Raw genomic sequence first — 22,957 nt, forward strand, 5'->3', positions numbered from 1 at the left:
TAATACTATTCGAATATCATTTTCTGGATATTACTATACGAATATCATGTTTTCAATATTACTGTTCGAATATCATTTTCTGAATATTATTATTCAAATATTGTATTCTAGATATTACCATTCGATTATCATTTTCGATCAATTATCGATCTTCGAAATACCTACGACTAATCGTCAGCAAATGTTGACATCAATTTTATTTTTGCAGCGGTCACATACGAACTTTATTTCTTTTTTCTAGATGCATAGTTTTGAAAACCACCTTTTACATACCAATGCATACAATTTTGTTCATTTATGTTCCATACTTTCCACAAACGTGAAAGGATTTGAAAAAAAAAAAAGAAAAATAGTCCTATTAAGCAACACTTTTCAAATCAAGCCTTTTCAGAATGTTCCAACCGCGTATAAGCCGATATAATTTAACGGAATGAATTCCAGAGATAGGAGATATCGCGAGAACATCCGTGCGTGCGCGCCAAACGACGGAAAACATTTAATTTTTTTCACAGCAACTTTCTACCACTTTCGTTCGTATGATACCGTTGTAGATGCGCGGCGTCAAAGCATTTGCAGGGGATTTCGCACGCGTTTTCGAAGTCATAGGTACTGGAATACATTTATTCGGGCGATTCTCACGTGCTTCACTTTTCCTTTGACCATCGCCGAGTAGGTCGTGTGTAATCTACACGATACACTGGCTAAAAAGCAACCTGAAACAGGAGGCGAAGGGGTTGTGGGTGGGAGGGAGTGATACATAGCGCCGCATACGTGCCACTCTCTGTACGAACTACCTCAAAGTCCATCTAGATTCCGACGTTTCTCTTATTCCTTTTTTCTTCTTCCCGTTTCAGTCGTATTTCGTGGGAAGGGACCTGGCATCGCACCGATTCGCTCTCTTCTTCGCTCTGACGCGTGTGTACAAACGTAAATATATATCATTCTCTCTCTCTCTCTCTCTCTCTCTCTCTCTCTCTCTCTCTCTCTCTCTCTCTCTCTCTTCATTCGCTACCTACACAGTCGCCTTTCTTGATCTCGCCGGTCGAATGAGAAAGCTATTTGCGAAAGATATGGGTCGGCCACCCCGGAATGGAAAGGCTGCTCGGCTTGACTCTTTTTCTCGGCGTTACCCCGTCGAAGCAAAGGCGTGCACCTTTATGAAACGGTTTACATCGTACAAACGATGAGCAGCCGTCGGTCTATTACAGCATTCAACCAACGGACATCCTAGCGCCGCACGGCTCGCTTTATACGGCTAATCATTCAGTTTTGTCCGACAAACTGGACGGCTCCCGCGGGAAGCGGAAAAATATAGCTGTTGTTTAAAAACTTTGTTTAAAGGACCACTTTTTTCAAACCATTTTTCTTCTTTTCTTTAGGAATACTTTCTTCGTTGATAATAGAAGCTGCTCGTATATATCATTTAACTCTTTGGGGCACGGTGGGATTAAAAGTGTCCCACCTTTTTGATGGACCGTAATGCATGGTGGGACATTTTTAATCCCACCTCGAAATTTTGCAATAGCTGCATGCGTATAGGTGTGATACCTTTATTAATAAAAATATAACAATTTTGTTTGATTTAAAACGCAATAAAATTTCTGCGCAACACGGGTCTATTTTATGACCTGAATTCCTGTGCCGCAAAGAGTTAACGAAATATGCTTCATTTCGACCTAGGAAGTGAGAAATAATTTTATAGATAATTTTAGATTCTGGCCAAAATCGATGGGCAATAATCCTCCTAGCGAATTCTTAAAAAAAACCTTTCTTTCATTTTGAAAAAATTAGGGTTCACTTTAGAAGAAAACTTTTAATTCAAAATGCTCGTTATTAAGAGAGTTATGAATTTTTGAAAATTAGACAACTTTTTACATATTTTTTTTCCGCCGAAAGGAACTAAACAATATACTTTTTCAAGAAATAATTAGTTGTTTGGAAAATCTAAATTATTTATTACTTATAATTTATAAAGGAGAACTAACACACCTACACCTACACCTAGTCACCTACACATAGGTTTAAGCTTCCCAAATAAATTTTTCATTATAAATAATACATGGATAAAGTATTCATGAACATATTTATAATAAAACATTTATTTGAAAACATTAACTCTATCATTTAATTTAAATAAATTTCTTCGATAGATGGAAAGGTGCAAAACTTACGACTGATAGTACATGTACTGACCTACCAAAATCAAATATATTTTCAGATAAATTTTTTTGTAGAAGTACAAAATCTAAACGCATGAACTCGATTCGAAAAAACACTTCATCGATTTATTTTCTACGAGTCAACAAAAAAAAATCAAAGTCACGCGAGTAATTAACCGTTTCGTGCTCAAGCCGAATTAAATCGCGTGAACTTTTTAAATAGGAAAGAGCTCAAGACGAGTCAACTCATCGACTCGTTAACAATAAGCTCATGCGATTTAACTCATCTTGAGCACGACAAGAACAGAATATTCGAAAAATTTTCGAAAAATTCGAAAACACATACTGTCCAATTATCTGATTGGAATAATCAGATTGTTCCAATCAAAAAATTTGTCAATGCATAGTCAATGGTTTAATAATAAATCAATTTTCATAAAGGTTATTTTCAATATTTCACAAGACATAATATTTCTGATTCACCAAGATACAGCTGCGCCGACCTTTCGGCGTCCGTCATCTTGGGAACACGGACTGGTTCGGGTTTCTTTATTTACCTCGGAATACCGTCTAAGCAAATACTGAAAGGGCGAATGGGAGAAAGTATTCGACAATTTCTTTTTCGCAACGCTACACATACACCAAAGTTGCTCTTCTCATTGTTAAATGAATGGAACAGTGTACAAAGAAGCTACGATTACAAGGGGGTGATTCCCAATGTGGATCGGGTAGATAGGCAGAATAACGAGCAAGGAAGAATCACGAGGCTACTTGACGCTAATTGCGCAGGACGCTTATCGTTGCATTTACTCGCGGATCAGACTATTGAGTATATGTATATGCATCACAAACACCAACTGCTCGAGTGGCTTGACTAATGATCGTGGAAAGAAGAGAGGGAATAACGACCTCCGATAGTCTCACATTTATATCCCGGTAATGTGTATATCTACAATGAGAATACCGAGAATATTTGTCTTGCGTAGAAGTTTTGAAGCGCTGCCGATATTACAACACATGTACCTACATCCCGATTCAAGATGCTGTCTTACAACCAGAAACTGGAAAAATTATATTCAGACGAATATTAATTTGCATATATTTTATAATGTACTATCCGGCGATAAATAAAAAATTGTTTATCTTCTACTCGAGATTTTTATCTACCTGGCAATTTTGCTCTTCTCTGTAATATTGAAACACGAGCAGCCAATGAAACAAGGCTCCAAATAATGAAATAGAAATCCCGTGCCAAGACTTGATTACAAGAATAAAACACACGTCGAAAGAAGAATGGAATAAAATATGGAACAACAAAAGAACAAAAACTCGCAATATAACGCACGACTTTTACCAAACAGTATCCCAATACTCCATGACCAGGAGAGAAAAAATAATAACGACTAGATTGAGAACTGGACATTCAAAAATCACATATGAATATATATTAAAGAAAACGGACCCTCCCCACTGCGACTTTCCTGCAATAAGGAAATCACAACTGACCACCTACTATACGAATGCAGCAAATTCGATCAACAAAGAAGGAAGTATAACCTCAATCCAGAAACAGCTCTAACATCCCAGAAACATATGCAAAATAAAAAAAAAAAGGTTTTAACAAACGATTCTAATAGGTAAAACAAATATTGTAGAACACTAATGTTACGAAAGTAAAAAATATTATTACATTTAATCATATATCCAACCACTATCGGTCGCTAAAGTGTTAAGTGTTTATCATGACGATTTTCGATATTCGTCAAAGAAACATTATAAATTTATCCTATTTATGGTTAAGAGCATTTGAATTAATATTTTTACTGCGAAATATGTCATATTCTATGTAAAAAAAATAAAAAAAAACATATTTGTTATTTACACAGAACTTTAATTAGTTCTCTGAAATGTGTTAGTTTATCTTTTGCTCTAATAATAGATCACTAAATATCATTGTAATAATTTTATAGTAATTTTGTCATTTAATAAATGTATCGAGCCCAAAGAGTTTAAAATACTTTCGTTTTCCCATAGAAAACAAATTGAAGAGATTAAAGTTCGATTACTACGCTCTCTTCGAAGAAATTATTAACTCAAATGTCTCTAGCCATACAAAAAGTCTAATTACTTTCTCCGTAAGAGATAATTTCGTAAATTGAATAATTGACCAGTTTTATGCTTCCTTCGCATTAGATTAACCTTAATAAGGTTAAATCCACTTATTTTTAACCGCGGAAAAAACCAATAAACGACGTTAAAATACAGGATAAATAATAGGGCACTTAGAAGTCGAATCGTACGAGTAACGAATAACAAAAACAAAAAAAAAAACGGAAAATTGACCCGTGTTAAATTTCAGAATCGCGTTTGTAATCGAGAACGTAGTCGGGCAGATGTTAAGTGAAAATATCAGGAATGATTTTTAGTTAGGGAAAGTCGACTCTGCCTGGTGTGTTGGCGCAAATAAAATCGGACCCTAAATAGCACGTCTGGCGAGGGGTTAAAACACCCGTCGGAAATAAAAAAAGGCGCTGCACGCGCGGTCGTTCTGCATAACGACACGCGTGCCCCCTCTGTATACATGTACAACTTTATGACAAACCTGTATACAAATTTTAAATGATACACTCGCCTCGATCGATCATACCGTCCAACCGTAAAAAATTCGCGCAGCCACGTACATTAACGTTCCGAGAATATCGCAGAGATGGCACAAAATTACGAATAATCTACAAGAAAAAGTTCAGCAAACTTGAAAAAAATTCAAGAAAGACGTAATGAACCTAATTGCGTTCATTAGCTATCTTTCATGTTAGTTAATAACTGTGATACCATAAAAGGTATTGGAAAAATCTTCGCCAAAAAGTGTTATAGTTTTTAGAATTTATCTGTTGAATTATTTTGAATAATAAAATTTGTTATTAATATAGTGATAAGGGAAATTCCTTGCAAATACAATTTTTTTTTTTTAGTCTCTTATTATCGGAATATTATATCATAATGTTTTAATTAAAACTCATCCATCCGATCGATCGTTTACTCGAGCAACCGACGAAACAAGTTTTAAAATTTGTTGAAATGTTTCGAGAACGTATAAATTATCTGAACAGCCCTATCGTTGAAGGAGCGTCATTCGGTTTAAAAATCGAGTCTAATTATTTAATTAGGGGTCGCGCATGTCTGTAGATTGGACGATAAAGTGTCGGTGACATCAACTTGCCAGAGAAAGACGAAACAAAGAATATCAAGCACAATTCTTCACAAGTACACATGAAGTGTTATAAACTTACAAAATGTACGAATTTACAAATTCGTACTGCTCTTTCAAACATTTGTTATAAATACAATATTTATGAACATACAAATTTTTACGTTTTCGTACATTTGTTATGAATTCATAAAAGTATATCTATAACCACTTTACGAAAAATCTTTGAATTAGTTAATCTTACATTTACGGAAAATGTATTAATACTTAAGGGGGTATACTGAATTAGGAGATCTAAAAAAAGCGGTTTTTCGTGAATTTTTTTAGGACGGAAAAAAATAGTAAATTCTATCGAACTTTTTATCCTATTTTCATAGATATTTGAGTAGTCTGTACAAATTTTTTCATCAAGAAATATTCAAACTCAGTTGACTGTGCCGCACATTTCTAGAGCACCTCACAATTAAAACCTCCCATCGGCGGGAAAGATGCAGGTCATAATTTTGATTTTACACAAAAAAAACCAAAAGAAATGTTCATTTTCATACATTTTTCTTCTATGTGAACTAAGAAAAACCGGCAAAAATGGTGAAATATGAAATTACTATAAGTAAAAAAAAAAAAGAACAAGTTCTTTGGGTGAAAAAAATCACTTTAACTCGATAAAAAAGTTGTTTAAAATTGTTTCTGTATGAATTTTCTTAGTTCACATACAAGAAAAATGTATGAAAATGAACATGTCTTTTGGTTTTTTTGTGTCAAACCAAAATTACATATGCTCTACATATGTGCATCACAGTCGACTCAATTTGAATATTTCTTCTTGAAAAAATTTGTACAGACTACTCAAATATGTATGAAAATAGGATTAAAAGTTCGATAGAATTAATTATTTTTTTCCATTCTAAAAAAATTCACGCAAACCCGCTTTTTTTAGACCTCCTAATTCAGGATACCCCCTTAATTACGTAATCATGGTTACGAAAATGTAATCTGTAATTGTAATCGAAGTAATTGATTACATAAGCAAATGCAATTAATTGTCCCCAATTTCAATGTAAACGCATACATATAAATAGAGCTGTACACAAACCTACTTATGCAAATACAATAGTTCATTCGTATCTTATACTCGTCTATTGTGCCTAATACGTTGTGATAGTCACTAAATTCTTACTCTACAGTATTTTGCATTTGCTTACATAGTTTGTGTTCTCTGACATCCCCATTATGGATGCCAGTACTGTATTATCTGGGGCCTACTGCCCCCTATACATAGCTCGGGCACCTCGGGACCGCTAGACCCGTACTGTAGCTGTGATCAAACAATAGCTACAGCCCCTGAGGGTTATCGAAATCTATATGATAGGACCCGATATCGCATATAATATAAAACACACAGACACAATACTCGTCCTCCATTAATAATAGAAATGTATGCAATATCGTTAATAAAATATCTCAAATAAAATTCTATTTAAAAAAAGAACGGTAAAGGTATAGAACTTCACATCACCATATTCAGATATTACGAGCATCGAGTGTACTTGACTAGTTATATTTACATATTTGAATATTCGATTTACACTCGCCGAATATTTGCACCCATCGGAGTGCATTCGGATACAGAAAAAATTCAACCAGAAATCCGAGTCCTATCAAGTATAAACGTGAAAGAAAAAAAGAAAAAGCTGAAGAAATGTTTTACCTTTCTTTCATAGTCTACGTTCGGCACAGCCAGCCAGGGTAACTCGGAGACGTGCGTACGAAAACTTTCCTCGAAATCGAGCACATCGGCTACATTACTCCATAGAACCACGTGCACGACCTCGAACTTTTTTCTCCTTTCTTTGCCAGGATTCTCCGCGTCCGTGTGCGCCGAATTGACATTCGTATAGAGTTCGAGCAGCTGACGCGTGAAGTCGTCGCAGGTAGCACCGGGGTTAATAAAACTAAAATACACACCGATCACCTCGCAAGTCGGCCGTCCGTCGTCGTCGACGAGCGAACCGCTCGCTTCGCACGGCTTCGTGTCCTGTTGATTAACCTGACTGCACCGCGACAGTTGTTTACCGAACAGTCTGTGTTGCCAACTGACCGGTTTCGCGGTGGCCGCAGGCGACTTTTTCGTTACGTTACCCGAGGTGGATGATGCCTGCTCGCTGTAGCACGCGGCCATCGCGCGTAACAATTGGCCCGCTTCATTCACCGGCGACACGCACCGACAAACTTCACGTTTATCACACAGCTTATAAACTCGGAACGTCTCGCTGCCCCTTGCCGTCAACGACTGATTCACGTTTCGCTGACTCGCGAGTCGCGAGCCAACGACCAATCCCGAACGTTTTATCCCGGCCGAACCCGACCGCCACCGACTCGTGCCGATGAATGCGCGCTCTTTCTCGATATACAGAGTGTCCCAAAAATGTTGTAACACCTTGAAAGGGGTGGTTCGGGAGGTGATTTGAAACAACTTTTTCCTTAGCGAAAATGTTGTCCGAGGCTTCGTTGAGGAGATATTAACGGAAAACACTGACCAATCAGAGCGCGAGTATGCCGGTGGAGCGGCCGCGGTAGCGTATGAGCGAAGCCGTCTAGCGCGTAGTCTACGCTCCAACGGTATACGCGCGCTCTGATTGGGCAGTGTTTTCTGTTAATATCGGACAACATTTTCGCTAAGGAAAAAGTTATGTCAAATCACCTCCCGAACCGCCCCTTTCAAGGTGTTACAACATTTTTGGGACACCCCGTAAACGTATCGAAGCCAAAGATATTGTATGTATTAGATAAAGTATCATATAGAGGCTCTCATATGAAATCATATACGTGAAAACGTAAGATGCGAAAAAAGAGAGAACTGATCGTTAGAGTATCTCTGTTTCTGTCTAAGTTGCGTGCGCATCAGAATGTTAAGACTTGGTGGGGGAAGTCATAGACCGTTTAGGACAGTTTAGGATATGACATTTCTTCTCAATTCGTATTCCCTCTCATCAATGTGTGTTACTGCGCAAGCGTGTTAGAGAAGACAGGCGTGCACGCAATCTTTTTTCTCTTACTATTCGCGTTACACTTTCTCGTCTGACTTGCCTACTAGGCAGGCAGAAGTCTATGTATAGACGAATGAGAGAAAAATCAGATTTGAACAACGCGCGCAGAATGGTAGGTAGAAGCACTGATGGTATGGAAGGATGAGAGACGACCGAATAATAATAGGCGATATGTAAAAGATGGCGAATCACTTAGTAGTGTAACAAGAAATGTAACCCTACCTTATCACTGGAATAAAGAAGCAAAATACGCAAAATACGACTTGCCTACTCCATCTATTACATATGTATAATCTCTTTAATCAAAACTATCGTTTTTTTCCTTGAATAAAATAAGAACGATTGAACGTTACAAAGCGTATATACGTGTATTGAATGATACCAATTTATGTACTTTCCATTAGATTTTCTATTCGTATATTTTTCTTGTATGTAATTTGTATTTCATTGAGCAATTGTTTTTTACTATTCTACCAATGTATAATATAATTTGATGTATATAGGCATTATAAATCAGAAACTAAGTTTCAAACAGGAAGTAGTAAAAGAAACAAAACATATGAAACGTTCGCAGTAATGATAAATTTTTAATGTACGTTTGTAATGTACGTTCACTTAATTCATTGAATAAAAGTGAACTACACCTTATCTAATAAGATGAACTCTGGTAACAAACCACGTAATATGCAACATTAGAAGGTAGACATACGTAGACATATCGTTCCTTCAAAATAAAGGTAAACTGGATGTAAACAACAAATCATCATGAGACTAAATTCTCATTGATCCGCTATGATAATTAAAAATTTTACGAACGGATTTACTTCATATTAAAATAAAAAATAACAAAGTAACTTATACGAGTATGTATGGAGAGTATAATCATCTTTAATACATACTTGTCGAAGTCACATGATTTTATTTACATGAGCTCTCTCTTTATACGCCTTATACTAAACGGAAAATAGATGAACTTCTCGATACAAAATAAACTCGATCGATCGTGTCAAGTTGAATCTATTGAATCTGGTTGAATCTTGAATGGCAGGAGTATTGCAGGATATTGGTGATGTACCATAACCTATACAACAGTAAAAATTGTAAATATTAGGACGTCGCAAACGTGTCATTTAATTTAAAGACGATAATTTAAATATGGATATGTTACATTTAAGAAATGTACTTACTGTTACTTTTCTATGTTAAATAATTCATTATCACTTTCTAACCTAGTTTCGTATGATTGTAAATAATGCTTACGGAATTCTATTTTTATACGATTATTTTATAGTTTAAGGATTTTATACTTCTGTACAACCAAATATCTGAAACGTGTTTCAAGCGATGTATGAATACATTATTTTCGAGAGAAATATCTGTCGATGAGGTATGATTTGTAATAAATTACATTTGCATGTAGTTTGTCGCTTTTATATAATAAATATTATGAACTAGTTGTTTTTAAATTTTGGAATCTTGTAGGATGTATGCCTAAGCAAATGTTTGGAAAAACACATTAATGGAAATCACAAAATGATGGAAATATTTATGGAAATACAACCTATACTTGTACAGAAGAGGATAGAAGAAGTTCAAAAAGCTCAGGCAGCTTTAGAATCACAAATAGAAGTGCAAAAAGCAGAGTCCTGAGAAAATTATACAATTGATTCTACATAAATTATTCAAACTTTCCATTATGTATGTTTTTTCGTTAACTAAAGAACTTTAATATAGTTCCTCAAATTGACAAGTATACTACATGAACATTTTTAATTGTATAAATAACGTCTACTCATTATTATCCCTTACCACTTATATTAATATACCATAAAATAATTTTAAATCTGCTAACAAATAAATCAGTATTTAGAAAATATGCAGAAAATTGCATTAATCATTTTTTCATAATTTTATTTTTAATTTTGAAGACAATGTGTGGACATAAATGATACTATTAGATCGTAACTCTGTACAAACCAAAATATATAAGCAGTCATTTATTATTAGGAATTTGTATACACATAATATACACACAATAACATCATGATTAGGAACATAATACATTAGCTACAATACATTTTACAAATCAAAAAGTGTTTGAATTGCATATTTCATTAATGCTCATTACTCAATGTTGCTTTGCATTGTTATTTTTAACTAATAATATAAGATTCCACTTTTATTTTATTACAATATCCTTTTATTGGTTAAACGCCCCTAATAAACTTTGTTGAACAATGGAATGTATTTCCTCTATTATCATAGCAAAATATTTAAAAAATTCATTAATGGTCAGAGATCATTCATAAATGAATATGAATCACATAAAAGTTAAAATACTATTAGTATGTCATAGTTTATAAGTTTTGTAAGTTCTGCTGTTCCAATGATGAATGTAAGATTTATAATCATAACAATTTGCAGGAATTTTGAAAATGCTGTGAATTTCATGTATATTTCACATGTGATTAGATTACACATATTGTTTTACATACATTAAAAGATTTACATCATGAACACGTAGGAAGAATTTCATTAAAAAAATTATGAAAAAACATATTCATGATATAATATTAATAGATTAATTTTTTTGTTATATTGTAATTTACTATCAATTTTAATGTAAACTATGAGTGTAAGCAACAAACAATTGTGACAATATACATACATTTACTTCATCTATACTAAAAATTGTCTATATATAAAGCGTAATCTGTGATATTTTGGTACAGACTTTATGTACTCTTGATTTGAAGAAAAAAATTAAACACAAATAATCTCAGCATACATGAAAATAAATATAAAACATATTTTCAATTTATTGAATTTTTAACAATTCGCTTAAAAAATATGACTAGTTTGTTCAGCTTTTCAAAAGTTGAACATTTCTTTTTTTTTAAACAAATATTATCAATAGAAAATAATTGCATATAATGAACAGTTAAATAAATTTATATTCTCTGCAAAATAAATCAGAATGACACATCAATCATTACATTTTATAATATTGCAATTAGTGTTACAAATGTAACTGTTTTGCACATACATATGAATTTTTGTTACAGCGATAAATTAATGAATATGAGAATGTTAATTAATAAATTATTTTATCAATGAAAATTTTCATATTAAGTAAATTCACATATAAGCAGTTTCTCATGCATATTAAAAACGAACATAAGAAAAATATTTAAGTTAATTCAGAAGTATGGTTATGTTAAGTATGGCGTTTGAAAACTTATTTCGTTTCTGAATATCTAAAGATAGTTAATTTCGATATAAAAATAATCAGCATGTATCGAAAAAAGATAATAATGCTGATATCTAAATATAACTAAAATGTATAAATGCTTCAGATCAGAAAATTGGAAGTATTAAAGTATTTGCTTCGGTACTCTTCTTTTGTTCAATGAAATTAAATATGTTAAATGCAGTACATAAACAAAGAATAGATTTGTATTCCGAAAGATTAACTTGAATGTACTATAAATGAAATTCAATTGATACATTCAATATTTAAAATGAAATGAAAAGTACAATAAAGTACCTATGGATATTTTCCAGCCATCAATAGCGTTTTCTTACTAGCATCGGGAATATATCTATTTTTTTGGTGCAAAATGTAATATAAACAACCAATTAATACTGTTTTATACATATTGTAAAATTCAAAGCTCAGTTTATCGTATTTCATGTATTTACAATTAGTACTTCTCTAAGAAGTTAGATATAAAAATTAAATATCTATTGCCTTTATGGTTTTGTAAGCATTACTATCGAATAAAGAGAATCTTTACCGTCAACAGACATATTCTTAACTGCTAATAATGTTGCACATAAGTAATCATATAATTAAAATGCACTGATTGTTTTGATGCCATATACCTGAAAATGGCCAATATTTGAAGTATAATTTAAAAAAAAAGTCAGTCTGTCTTTATGTTATAATTCATTCCTGCCTCAAAAATAATATAAACTGACAGAAACCGTAACAACAGTGTTGCCTAACAGATTTGTAAGGATTCGAAGGATGTTCTACCTTTGTCACATTCTGTTGTTTGAAGAAAAATTCGTATGGACGAATGCATCCCCTTCTTTGTATTCTTCAAAATAATTGCATTTACTTCTTCTAATGTAACTACTGTTCGAGCCACGATGGTAAAGACGAATTTGGAGATTTAACTTTTATATTAAATTGCTTCAATGTTGCTTCCAATGCAGTTTGATTTCCAGAAAAGTAGGCAGATACTGCATTATGGAACAACAGTAGCTGTTTATGCATTACTTTGATCTGCAAACAAAATACAATAAAAAGAAAATTATTTTTAACATTTTGAATATTTAGTTCGAAATTGTTTTCAAAAATTAACGAATCAAACAATTCTATTAATTTCTAAAGATGGTTTCGACTTAGAAATCGAAAACATTCAAAGTAACATGATGTTTGTTAAGACCTTTTAAAACGTCTATTTTATAATAAAAAGAAATTCCTGATATTTAAAAGGAAGATAGAAAAACAAATAAGAACGTACCCTGTTCTCATCTAAAAATTTAAGTTTAATCGAAACATCTGAGCGTAATTTCTCAAAATTTTGTTTATGTTCTTCATAATTAGCTTGTGCCTCTTCTAATCTCGCTGCATTAGTACCATCAGATTTTGTTGCTTGCGCTAATGCTTCAAGATCTGTCCTATAGGCATCGTATTCTATTCTGTAAAAGAAATTAACATTTTCAAGCTATTAAAGTTGTAAGCTGCTATATTTAATATTTTTTGGCGTTTATCGCTCAATTTAACATTACCTTGCTGTTTCATATTGTCGTACTGTTAGCAAAGTGTCCTCAATAGTTTTATTACAAAGTGTGTTTATGGAAGAAACAAAAAAGTTTAAGGCCCCTAGTAATGTTTCACCATTTTTCGTCAAATTTCTTTGAGTTTCTGAGTTATATAGAAACTCTTCTTGCAACTCTGGAGATTTCTGTGCTAATTCCGAAAATGCTTCCCCAAGAGCATGTTGTGTTTGAACAACATGATGAAAATGAGAAGCTAGTGCTCTAGATAATCGTAAAACATTGGAATATTTTCTTTGAGTGTCTCTCAATAATTCAATTTGCGTTTCCAGCTCTGAAAATTGAACAATAAAATTGTAATAAAATTACAAACAATGAAACTGAAAATGAAATTATTGGTGACTCACCAGAATCAACTGTACGAGACGTTTTTCCAAGTTTTTCATACATTAACTGTCTGGTACACTTGTAAGTTGAAATACTCCAATTCTTAATGCTTTCAATTTTACTCTGAGCTGTACGCATTGTTTGAGTATCACCATTTTGAATAGGTGTATTTGGAGATACTGTTACCGCTGTTATATTAATAAAAATAGTTTTTTATAACCAGTTTTGAAATTAATTTTTAGTAATGTATTTGTTATAATATCACTTAATACTGTTTATATTACTTACATGTTTGTGACATAGGACTAGACATTGTTAAATTTATTGTAGCTGGTCTAGTTTGGCTATCGTTATTACAATTGTTTGGTACATGAGGCGGAGGAGTTTCACTATGGACTGCGTTATCGTTATCATTCAAAGACGGAGCATCTTTTAGCATTTCATGAATACTTCGCTCCATTCCACTCGATGCAACACCTATAAGTGAGATTTAAGTTACAAATAAATCATATACAATAACACAAAGCGTTTAAATAAAATTAACTTAATTGAAAACTTCCATAAAAATAATAATTAAAAATTTTGAATGGATAGGAATATGGAAAATAATAAAATATATTATAAGAGTACTAAATCTGATTAACAGGCTCGAAGTCACCAAAGTATTACTGAAATGTACATTGGAAAGGAGAAGTAAGATTGTTATCCAGATGGAAATATTGTACAAAAAATTACTGTAACAATAATAACGATAAATTTCACAAAAAAAAGTCAAAAATTTGTAAAAAGCAGAAAATGTTTACGAGAAACCGCCATTTTTTTATAACACTGAAGTCACTAAAAATTGCTACATGATGCACACAAAAATGTTGTATACAATAATGATGTATTAATAATCTAGCGCATTATAAATAGTTACATTTGAATACTTTATTAGCAATACAAATTGTACAAATGACAGAAGCATTAAGAACTGTCACTTGACACCTGTTTTAAAATCGAGTACGGTTAGGCTATCGCTCGTTAATAAATTTCACTGGTATGCCGTTCGAGTAGCTAAGGATTAAAAATCATCACGCATAAAAAGTATACCATTTTAAGTCACTACTTACTGATGAAATCAGAGGGTATAAGTAATTTCTATTATTGTATGCTCAAAACTTCAGAACGAATTTATAGAATGTTTCATGAGAGGTTGTGAGAGGTGCAATTCACGAAACTAGGTGGCGTAATGCAAATCTTCTTTGGAAACACCCGAACCCTACACAATGAATGTGATGGGCAAAACCCTAGACTTCGAATAAATCTGAAGTTTGCCGATATATTTGTCTCGTTTCATCTTTTGAACACTTTCCAGAGAAAGAAACGAGACAAACACATCGGCAAACTTCAGATTTATTCGAAGCCTAGGGTTTTGCCCATCAGAAAGAAACGTTATTCTCCGTCATTTTCAGTCATTCTACTCAAACATCATACGCAAACTAGAAAATAGGGAAAATAGAATTGTATGATACTTTTTACTGATTTTTTAGGAACAACACCTGCCAAGAAAGTCTTATCCTCGTCAATTTACGATAACATCACCTCATGAACGAATCCTTCAAAGATTTAGGGAAACTACATGCCTTTGAATGCTGATATAAATATGGCACAAATTGCAAATTCGACTGCCTTATCTGATGTTACTTTGATCAATAATAATGTATGTGCTGCATCCACTTTGAGCAATGATCATCAGAAAAGTACATCACCTTGTATACTTCTTCAACGTCTAGTCTATCTTGTATTTCACTCGACTCCAGAGATTCGCATGATGGTATGAATTTACACAAAAATTTTAGGATCTAATTTAATACCTGATTTAATCATATAAGGTATAGCTTAAATACCTTTGCCACAAATCAATTATAAAAATCATTTACAATATTTAACAAATCTGTGGTTATTACAGCATATTAATGTATTTTATTCTTTACACATTTTTTTTTATTATTAAGTTTAGTATAAACTTACAAATATAAAACAACAAAATAAGAAGTACAAAGTATCTTAATATTAAATTTACTCATTTCTATCCTAATTACTGTCAGTACAAAAAATATATAAAAATCTCAAATGAAGTAATATAAATAAGAACATATATAAGGAACATAAAATAACAACTTACGATTCACTGTTAGGTAAAAATGTAACAGGTTACTGTGATTACATCGTAATCACGTGGTTTTTGTTCACTCCACTTTGTTCAAGTAACGTTTGTTCTATAAACGTTGACAGTGATATGAACGGCCAAATTAAATTTTTGGTAGACAAAATGACGGTTCCACAAACTCATCAAATAGAATTAATAACACTGGCAGAATTAGCAGGAATTTCAGCAATTCCCGGAGTTTATCGGTAATAATTTACAAAACTAATAAACATAACCTTTACAACTTGTTTTGACAACTGCAATGAAATAACCGTAGAGTTATATTAAAATGTTTTGACATTCTGCAATGGGTGTTATCTTGAAAGTATTTGTAAGGTTATAAAATTGTAAGATACGTAGTATACATTAATAAATTTACGAATCATGACAATAGTTACAAATACCTAATTTATCATTATACTTTTAGTATTATACTGGAACTTTTGGCACTTCAAATATCACCAGAGGGCATATACATTATTTTGAAACAAATATATCCACAATCATCAGACAAACAACAAGGTATTAACAATGTTGAAGAAGCACCTGATGAATTAACCACACATTAAAGTGTGTCTTTCTATATTTGATTGTTTAAATTAATTTATATCTTTTTTTTACGTCATTACATAATTGTTAGAGAAAGTCATTAATTATAAATGAATTATAAATAAAGTATAAAAATAAATAATAATATTTCTTACATGATATCTTCAATATTTTACACAACCTGCTCTTGCCAATTTGTCAGCCATTTCATTACCATGAATTCCCACATGACCATTGACATGTACCTAAAACATATTGTTAAATAAACATTAGATATAAAATATGAAATCAAAGTCTCAAATATTGATAAATTAATTTTACAGGATACCAAGATGCAATAGCAGCAGGTAGGAAGTGATTTATTGTCAAAAATTAATCTAAACCTTAATATTATACATTTCTTTAACAACTTGTATGTACATACTACCACGTCTTTTACAGCTTATGTTTGTAAACATCGATGGTATGTTATCTATCATTCCTAATATTCAACGGATTTCATAGAATATACTGTATATTACTCTTACCCATTTCACAGTTAAGGACTTGAGAGCCTCCTCCATTTCTAACAATTCAATCTTATTTGTAACAGGTTTATTGGCTAAAGTTTTCCATCCATTAGATTTCCACTTTGGCATCCAATTGTTTATACACTTAATGAGGAACTGTGAGTCTGTGTGTATTTTTAATTTTTTAATGCCTGCTTCTTTTGCGCGTGTTGCAGCTACAGCCACTGCCTGAATTTCTGCCATATTGTTAGTAGCCCTACCAACAACTGGTTGCGATACATTCCTGTGATCATAAAGCTCTTTAAATACATAATAATATTAGCTTAACAATCCAATGTAATAAAATCATAATGAAACATACATGGGATGATCATCGCCAAACCAAACACCTATACCTGCTTTGGCATTTCCATGGCCATTTGAACTACAAGCACCATCTGTATACACACTCACATAACCTTCATCATCCATACCATAATCTGACAATTTCTAAAAGATTAATGAATCTAATGAATGCAGTTAGTCTAATAGAGTGCACCAATAATGTGATCATCTTAATCATTTCTGATATAAACTAAACCAATTCAAATTATTTTTACAAAAGAAATTGAAATAGATTACTATCCGTTATGAAATGATAGTCAATTCGAAAAAAATACAATGTTTTTTAACACCTTTAGTTTTGGAAAGCTTATAAGTTGGTTATAGTACATAAAAATACTTGCTTTCCTTTGATTGCATCCAGAATTTGGAATACTTTGCATGTTTATTAGTTTACATCTTTTTAAAGATGGTCGTGTGTTCACAACTTCTGAAGGTTTTCTTTTCAATTCTGGCCTAAAATGGTTTTGAAATAAAAGTTCTTACTATTATATATATTGTACAATTATTATTATACCTTTTCTTTACTATGGGTGTACTGTTGTTGCTATTACTTCCTCCACTTGAACTGCTATTTTCTTTGATAAATTTTTCAGCCTCTGCTCGCGCATTAAACTTTTTATACACAGGACCAGAATACTGATGAACCTGTGCCTTACAATCGTCCCTTATTTAAAACATACAATTGGCATAAAATAGATTAAAAATAATATATTACAAAATTAAGACATAAAATTTCTTTACCAAGTATTGTAAATTCCGGGTGTGCGGCCTTTAGCCACTGCATAAAATGATGGTGCCATATTTCTCAGTGTCTTAAATAAAATGCGAGTTACATTCATATATTATCCTACAACAATTGAAATACAGAATATAAATATATTTATCCATTGTTTATTTACAGAAGTTGACACGTAGACATTGGTTAACCTCATCAAATACGTACATATATTATTAAAATACGAAATTACATAATCCTGTACAGGTATAGAGAATGTAAAATCGTAGTCTTCATCCAGAAAAAATAAAAGATTTGTAAACAAATCAAGCGTATTGCAGATTGCAGTGTTACCAGTAAGTAGGGGGAGAGAAACGAATTGAGGAGAAATGTCATATCCTCAGATGTCAGATGCCCCTATGATTTTCCTTATCAAGTTTTAAAATTCTAATTAGCACGTAAATTTAGATAGGAACAGATATACAGGGACTTCTATGACTCCTCTACTCTATCTATATAATCTTTTTGCCCAGAAATCATCCATTACCCCTTTTATTCAAACTTCATTCTACTGCTAATAATACTACTTTTTCCATCGTTCTTCAAGTTCGTGGTTTGTACTACATGTCGAGTATATAGTGTATACTCTATCACTCCTTATTCTATGACTGTAATCGACGCATGTGGTGGTGTGCGAGCGAGTACGAAACTCCTTCGGAAAGCCTGTAAAGGAGTTTCCTCCACGTTTTTGGTTTTGACAGGTACATATTTGTATACGCCTCTATTAAATACTACAAAATAATGACATAATATATTTACAACAAATTGGGCTCACTAGACACGCGATACGTTTATGAAATATTTTTCTATCAGCATATTGTATCGGTAATTACGCGAGGTTAGATTCCCATAATGAAATGAGGGATAGTATTTGACCATATTACACGTTTTGATTAAATGTAAATATATATGAGTATTTTTGTGTAAACGTTTATAATTATATTATTATTTTCTATTTTATATTCTGGTAAAAAGGTGACTATTTTTTTTTTTTTTTTTTAACAAAATACCTATAAAACATGTTAAATTGTTTTTCATTGATTTTATAATGTTCCTAATTTTAAAAAATTGACCGTATTTCAAACGGAAATTCAGTTGTTTTAGAATACAATGTGCTGAGTAGAATTTATGATTATCTAAAAGCTCTTTAAATCATTAAAATTTGGTTAGAAAAATATTTAATAAATATTTTTGTATTTTTTGAATTTTTAACAATAATTACTAATATACGATTAAAAATGATGTAGTTATTACGATAAATTTCAATTTTGATCATCTTAATCCAAGTACTTTTTGGATATAATTTTCAGGCAGACAGATATCTTATCATCATGCCACCAAAAAAGTCAATGGAGGAAACGGATCGTTTGACTCGCATAGCTATTGTCAACTCTGATAAATGTAAACCAAAACGGTGTAGACAAGAATGTAAAAGATCTTGTCCAGTAGTCCGAATGGGAAAACTTTGTATAGAAGTTACTCCAAATAGTAAAATAGCTTCTATTTCAGAAGAATTATGTATTGGATGTGGTATCTGTGTCAAGGTATGTACATTTTTAAAAAAGTACTAATATTTATACATACAGATACCAAGTATATTGATGTTACAATAATTAAGTCAATTTAATGATAGCTAAGTTTATAATTGTTTAAAAAATAAATTGGTTTAATTATGTTCATAATAATTTGTTTTTAGAAATGTCCATTTGAGGCAATATCTATCATTAACCTTCCTAGTAATTTAGAAAAAGAAACTACTCATCGTTATTCAAAAAATTCATTTAAACTACATAGACTACCTATTCCACGTCCTGGTGAAGTATTAGGTTTGGTTGGAACCAATGGGATTGGTAAATCAACTGCTCTGAAAATTTTAGCAGGCAAACAAAAGCCAAATCTGGGGCGATATACTGTATGTATATTTACAACTATATTGTTTGTGATGTAAACCAGTATTTCTCAATCTATAGCCTGTATATATGCCTCTTGAGGTCTGTAAACTTACGAGGTCATAAACTTATTATTTCTCTGATTAATACAGGATCCACCAGATTGGACAGAGATTTTAAGTCATTTTAGGGGTAGCGAGTTACAAAATTATTTTACTAAAATATTGGAAGATGACTTGAAGGCTCTTATTAAACCTCAGTATGTAGATCAAATTCCTAAAGCAGTAAAAGGCACTGTGCAACAACTCCTAGATAAAAAGGACGAATGCAAGAATCAATTGGACATTTGCAAAATGCTGGGTAAGATAATATTAATAAACACTCAGTCCCATGAGTTTTATTTATATATATATTTTCAACGTTTTTTTTTTATCTAGTTTTCAGATCTATGAATAGTTGTAAAAGAAATTAACATTATATTTTATAATTATTCATAGATTTGAAAATTCATTGTAAAAGACTAAAATTAGTATATATTCAAAATGAAACCAATGAAACTGCTTGTGTACAACTTGGGGAGTTACATTATCATTTTTTCTACAAGCAAAAGTCAAGCTTCCTTCATTTATTTTTAAGATTTAATGCATATACGCGATAGAGGCATTGATGCGCTTTCTGGTGGAGAGCTTCAACGATTTGCCTGTGCTATGGTATGCATCCAAAATGGAGATATTTTTATGTTCGACGAGCCCTCTTCATATTTAGATGTTAAGCAGCGTCTTAATGCAGCTGTAACGATTCGATCTCTTATTCACCCTGACAAGTAAGAAGTTGATATTTGTGTACATTAATCTGTTCATATTTAAAATTAAAAGTACTTGATTCTTTTCATAAAATTAAAATATATTAAAATTTAATAGGTTTATAATAGTAGTGGAACATGACTTATCAGTTTTGGATTATTTATCTGACTTCATATGTTGCCTTTACGGTGTTCCTGGAGCTTATGGTGTAGTTACTATGCCCTTCTCCGTGAGAGAAGGCATAAACATTTTCCTCGATGGATTTGTGCCAACGGAGAATTTGAGATTCCGCGAGGAATCCCTTGTTTTCAAAGTAGCTGAAAGTGCAACCGAAGAAGAAGTGAAACGCATGAATCACTACGAATATCCTGCAATGACGAAGACAATGGGCTCGTTTAGTTTGATCGTTGAAAAAGGTCAATTCACGGATTCGGAAATTCTCGTGCTACTTGGTGAAAACGGAACTGGAAAAACAACGTTTATCAGAATGTTGGCTGGTAATTTGCCACCTGATGATGGCTCTGGTGAGTAAATGTTAATATATACTACGAAGTGCAACATAATTTTTATGTTTCAAAATATACTCAGATGATGCAACTTATTAATTAATATAATGTTATCTTTTACAGGAAACATACCCCAACTACATATCAGTTATAAACCACAAAAGATTAGCCCTAAATCTCAAGGTATCGTCCGGCAATTGTTACACGAAAAAATCAGGGATGCTTACGTTCATCCTCAATTCGTGACGGATGTTATGAAACCATTGAAGATAGACGATATTATGGACCAAGAAGTGCAGAACCTTTCTGGAGGAGAATTACAACGAGTGGCTTTGGCTTTGTGTCTTGGAAAACCTGCCGATGTTTATTTGATCGATGAGCCTTCTGCGTATTTGGATTCTGAGCAACGTTTAGTCGCGGCTAAAGTAATAAAACGGTAATAGAAATCACTAATCGTACCCATTATTACGATGAATCACTGTTTTCAGTACAGTATAGTTAGGCATGTAATCAAGAAATTATTTCGATATGTAACGTCATTTTAGGTTCATATTGCACGCAAAGAAAACAGGATTCGTAGTAGAGCACGATTTCATCATGGCTACATATTTGGCTGACCGTGTAATAGTATTCTCTGGTGTACCATCCTTGTCAACTACAGCCCACAGTCCGCAATCTTTGCTAAACGGGATGAACAGATTCTTAGAACTCCTAGGCATAACTTTCAGAAGAGATCCGAACAACTTCAGACCGAGAATTAATAAGAGTCAATCTGTAAAGGTATGCCATTTTCGATACATCTGTTGGTCACATAATTTAACATTGACAATGTTACAGTTGTTACATTTTTATCTAGATAAAAAATAAGAGTAATTAATGACACATTGTTTAGATAGTTTTATCGACGAGTCATAACTAAAATTTTATCTAGATACAGATTTATTTGAACAACGCCCAGCTCCGAGGATTAATTGATGTTTTTCTGTAAAATAAGTTTATTTATCATTTTTTACAGGACTTGGACCAAAAGAGAGCAGGACAATACTTCTTCCTTGAGGAGTGAGATGCGATCTCATTTTGATGAGTTGAATAGCAGCTTATGTGAAATACTGTTAAGATGTTTTTGTAAATCTTTATATGTTTAAAAACCGGGAATGGATTTCTTACAATATATTAAACGCTAGTGACGCATATTTTGCGTTAAATCGAAATACTATTCGTTTCGTCACAAAAGTTCTGCTTATAGGATATTTATTTTAGTAAATATACAAAACGAATATCCCAAAATAGATGACAAAAATTTAATTCAAAGAGAAATGCAATCGTACTTTTATACGACGTACTGCTGCCACAAATTTATTTATATCGATCAACATGCGTCACAAATCACAATTCGAATCTGACACAAACGGTACAATGCATTTTTTGCATGAACAATAATTTATGCCTGATTATGTGTAACAAATAAAAGGAAATTAAATATTTCAGTATATTTACATGTACATCTGCTATGCAACGTGAATTATAATACAAGTGAAATTTAAAGGAAAAATGGATTAGTCATTTGATAAACCTTACAATTAAATAATTTTATGATTTTTATATATGCTGCAGTGCAATAAAGAATTTATAATTGTGAAGAAATTGATATTAATGTATTTACATATGAGAATACATCATGACGATTTTTAAATAAAAAAACTATTGCAATCATTTTCTATTTAGCTGTAACAGTTTAATAGAAAAAAATATGTTTCCAATT

General features: G+C 32.2%; 5 protein-coding genes and 1 long non-coding RNA gene across 12 annotated transcripts in view; 3 read left to right on the plus strand and 3 right to left on the minus strand.

The window, feature by feature from the left end:
• LOC128880952 (nucleoredoxin-like) overlaps nt 1-7,681 on the minus strand; it is a 20,764-nt gene extending 13,083 nt beyond the window's left edge. Inside the window, exon 1 of one of the 2 annotated variants that reach the window (XM_054131559.1) lies at nt 7,076-7,681. In XM_054131559.1, the coding sequence (XP_053987534.1) occupies nt 7,076-7,546 (471 nt within the window). In that variant the 5' untranslated portion in view covers nt 7,547-7,681. The remainder of the gene's footprint in view (nt 1-7,075) is intronic. The other variant, XM_054131558.1, reaches the window with a different exon arrangement.
• Nucleotides 7,682-9,209: 1,528 nt separating this feature from the next.
• LOC128881591 (mitochondrial import inner membrane translocase subunit Tim10 B-like) lies at nt 9,210-10,165 on the plus strand. Its single transcript, XM_054132799.1, has 3 exons — nt 9,210-9,593; nt 9,706-9,801; nt 9,897-10,165. Exons 1-3 carry the CDS (start codon nt 9,570-9,572, stop codon nt 10,062-10,064), a joined length of 288 nt encoding a protein of 95 aa, XP_053988774.1. The 5' UTR covers nt 9,210-9,569; the 3' UTR covers nt 10,065-10,165.
• A 211-nt stretch (nt 10,166-10,376) lies between these two features.
• On the minus strand, nt 10,377-16,503 carry LOC128881588 (arfaptin-2). Of its 3 annotated transcripts, none has more exons than XM_054132794.1 (6): nt 16,485-16,503; nt 13,878-14,066; nt 13,610-13,777; nt 13,215-13,536; nt 12,947-13,124; nt 10,377-12,705 (listed from the first exon to the last, which is right to left on the minus strand). In XM_054132794.1, exons 2-6 carry the CDS (start codon nt 14,047-14,049, stop codon nt 12,553-12,555), a joined length of 993 nt encoding a protein of 330 aa, XP_053988769.1. In that variant the 5' UTR covers nt 14,050-14,066; nt 16,485-16,503; the 3' UTR covers nt 10,377-12,552. The 3 variants fall into 3 exon arrangements, with proteins under 3 accessions (XP_053988769.1, XP_053988767.1, XP_053988768.1); XM_054132792.1 differs by lacking the exon at nt 16,485-16,503 and adding an exon at nt 14,702-14,898; XM_054132793.1 differs by lacking the exon at nt 16,485-16,503 and adding an exon at nt 14,509-14,640.
• On the plus strand, nt 14,550-16,483 carry LOC128881592 (uncharacterized). Of its 3 annotated transcripts, XR_008458110.1 has the most exons (4): nt 14,550-14,675; nt 15,122-15,405; nt 15,770-15,986; nt 16,208-16,483. It is a non-coding gene; the product is annotated as an uncharacterized LOC128881592 (long non-coding RNA). The 3 variants fall into 3 exon arrangements; XR_008458109.1 differs by lacking the exon at nt 14,550-14,675 and having other exon boundaries at nt 14,994-15,405; XR_008458108.1 differs by lacking the exons at nt 14,550-14,675; nt 15,122-15,405 and having other exon boundaries at nt 15,415-15,986.
• On the minus strand, nt 16,330-18,501 carry LOC128881589 (ribonuclease H1-like). Of its 2 annotated transcripts, none has more exons than XM_054132796.1 (7): nt 18,166-18,501; nt 17,964-18,069; nt 17,737-17,886; nt 17,513-17,675; nt 17,200-17,327; nt 16,857-17,121; nt 16,330-16,574 (listed from the first exon to the last, which is right to left on the minus strand). In XM_054132796.1, the coding sequence occupies exons 2-7, from the start codon at nt 18,059-18,061 to the stop codon at nt 16,494-16,496; spliced, it is 885 nt and encodes a 294-aa protein (XP_053988771.1). In that variant the 5' UTR covers nt 18,062-18,069; nt 18,166-18,501; the 3' UTR covers nt 16,330-16,493. The 2 variants fall into 2 exon arrangements, with proteins under 2 accessions (XP_053988771.1, XP_053988772.1); XM_054132797.1 differs by having other exon boundaries at nt 17,564-17,675; nt 18,166-18,488.
• Nucleotides 18,502-18,556: 55 nt separating this feature from the next.
• On the plus strand, nt 18,557-22,915 carry LOC128881587 (protein Pixie). The gene is made up of 9 exons (XM_054132791.1): nt 18,557-18,698; nt 19,308-19,541; nt 19,694-19,909; nt 20,039-20,246; nt 20,523-20,709; nt 20,807-21,213; nt 21,319-21,631; nt 21,741-21,975; nt 22,211-22,915. The coding sequence occupies exons 2-9, from the start codon at nt 19,329-19,331 to the stop codon at nt 22,256-22,258; spliced, it is 1,827 nt and encodes a 608-aa protein (XP_053988766.1). The 5' UTR covers nt 18,557-18,698; nt 19,308-19,328; the 3' UTR covers nt 22,259-22,915.
• The last annotated feature ends 42 nt before the right edge of the window (nt 22,916-22,957 follow it).

Source organism: Hylaeus volcanicus, chromosome 8, assembly GCF_026283585.1.
Source record: "Hylaeus volcanicus isolate JK05 chromosome 8, UHH_iyHylVolc1.0_haploid, whole genome shotgun sequence".
Taxonomy (NCBI): Eukaryota; Metazoa; Arthropoda; class Insecta; order Hymenoptera; family Colletidae; genus Hylaeus; species Hylaeus volcanicus.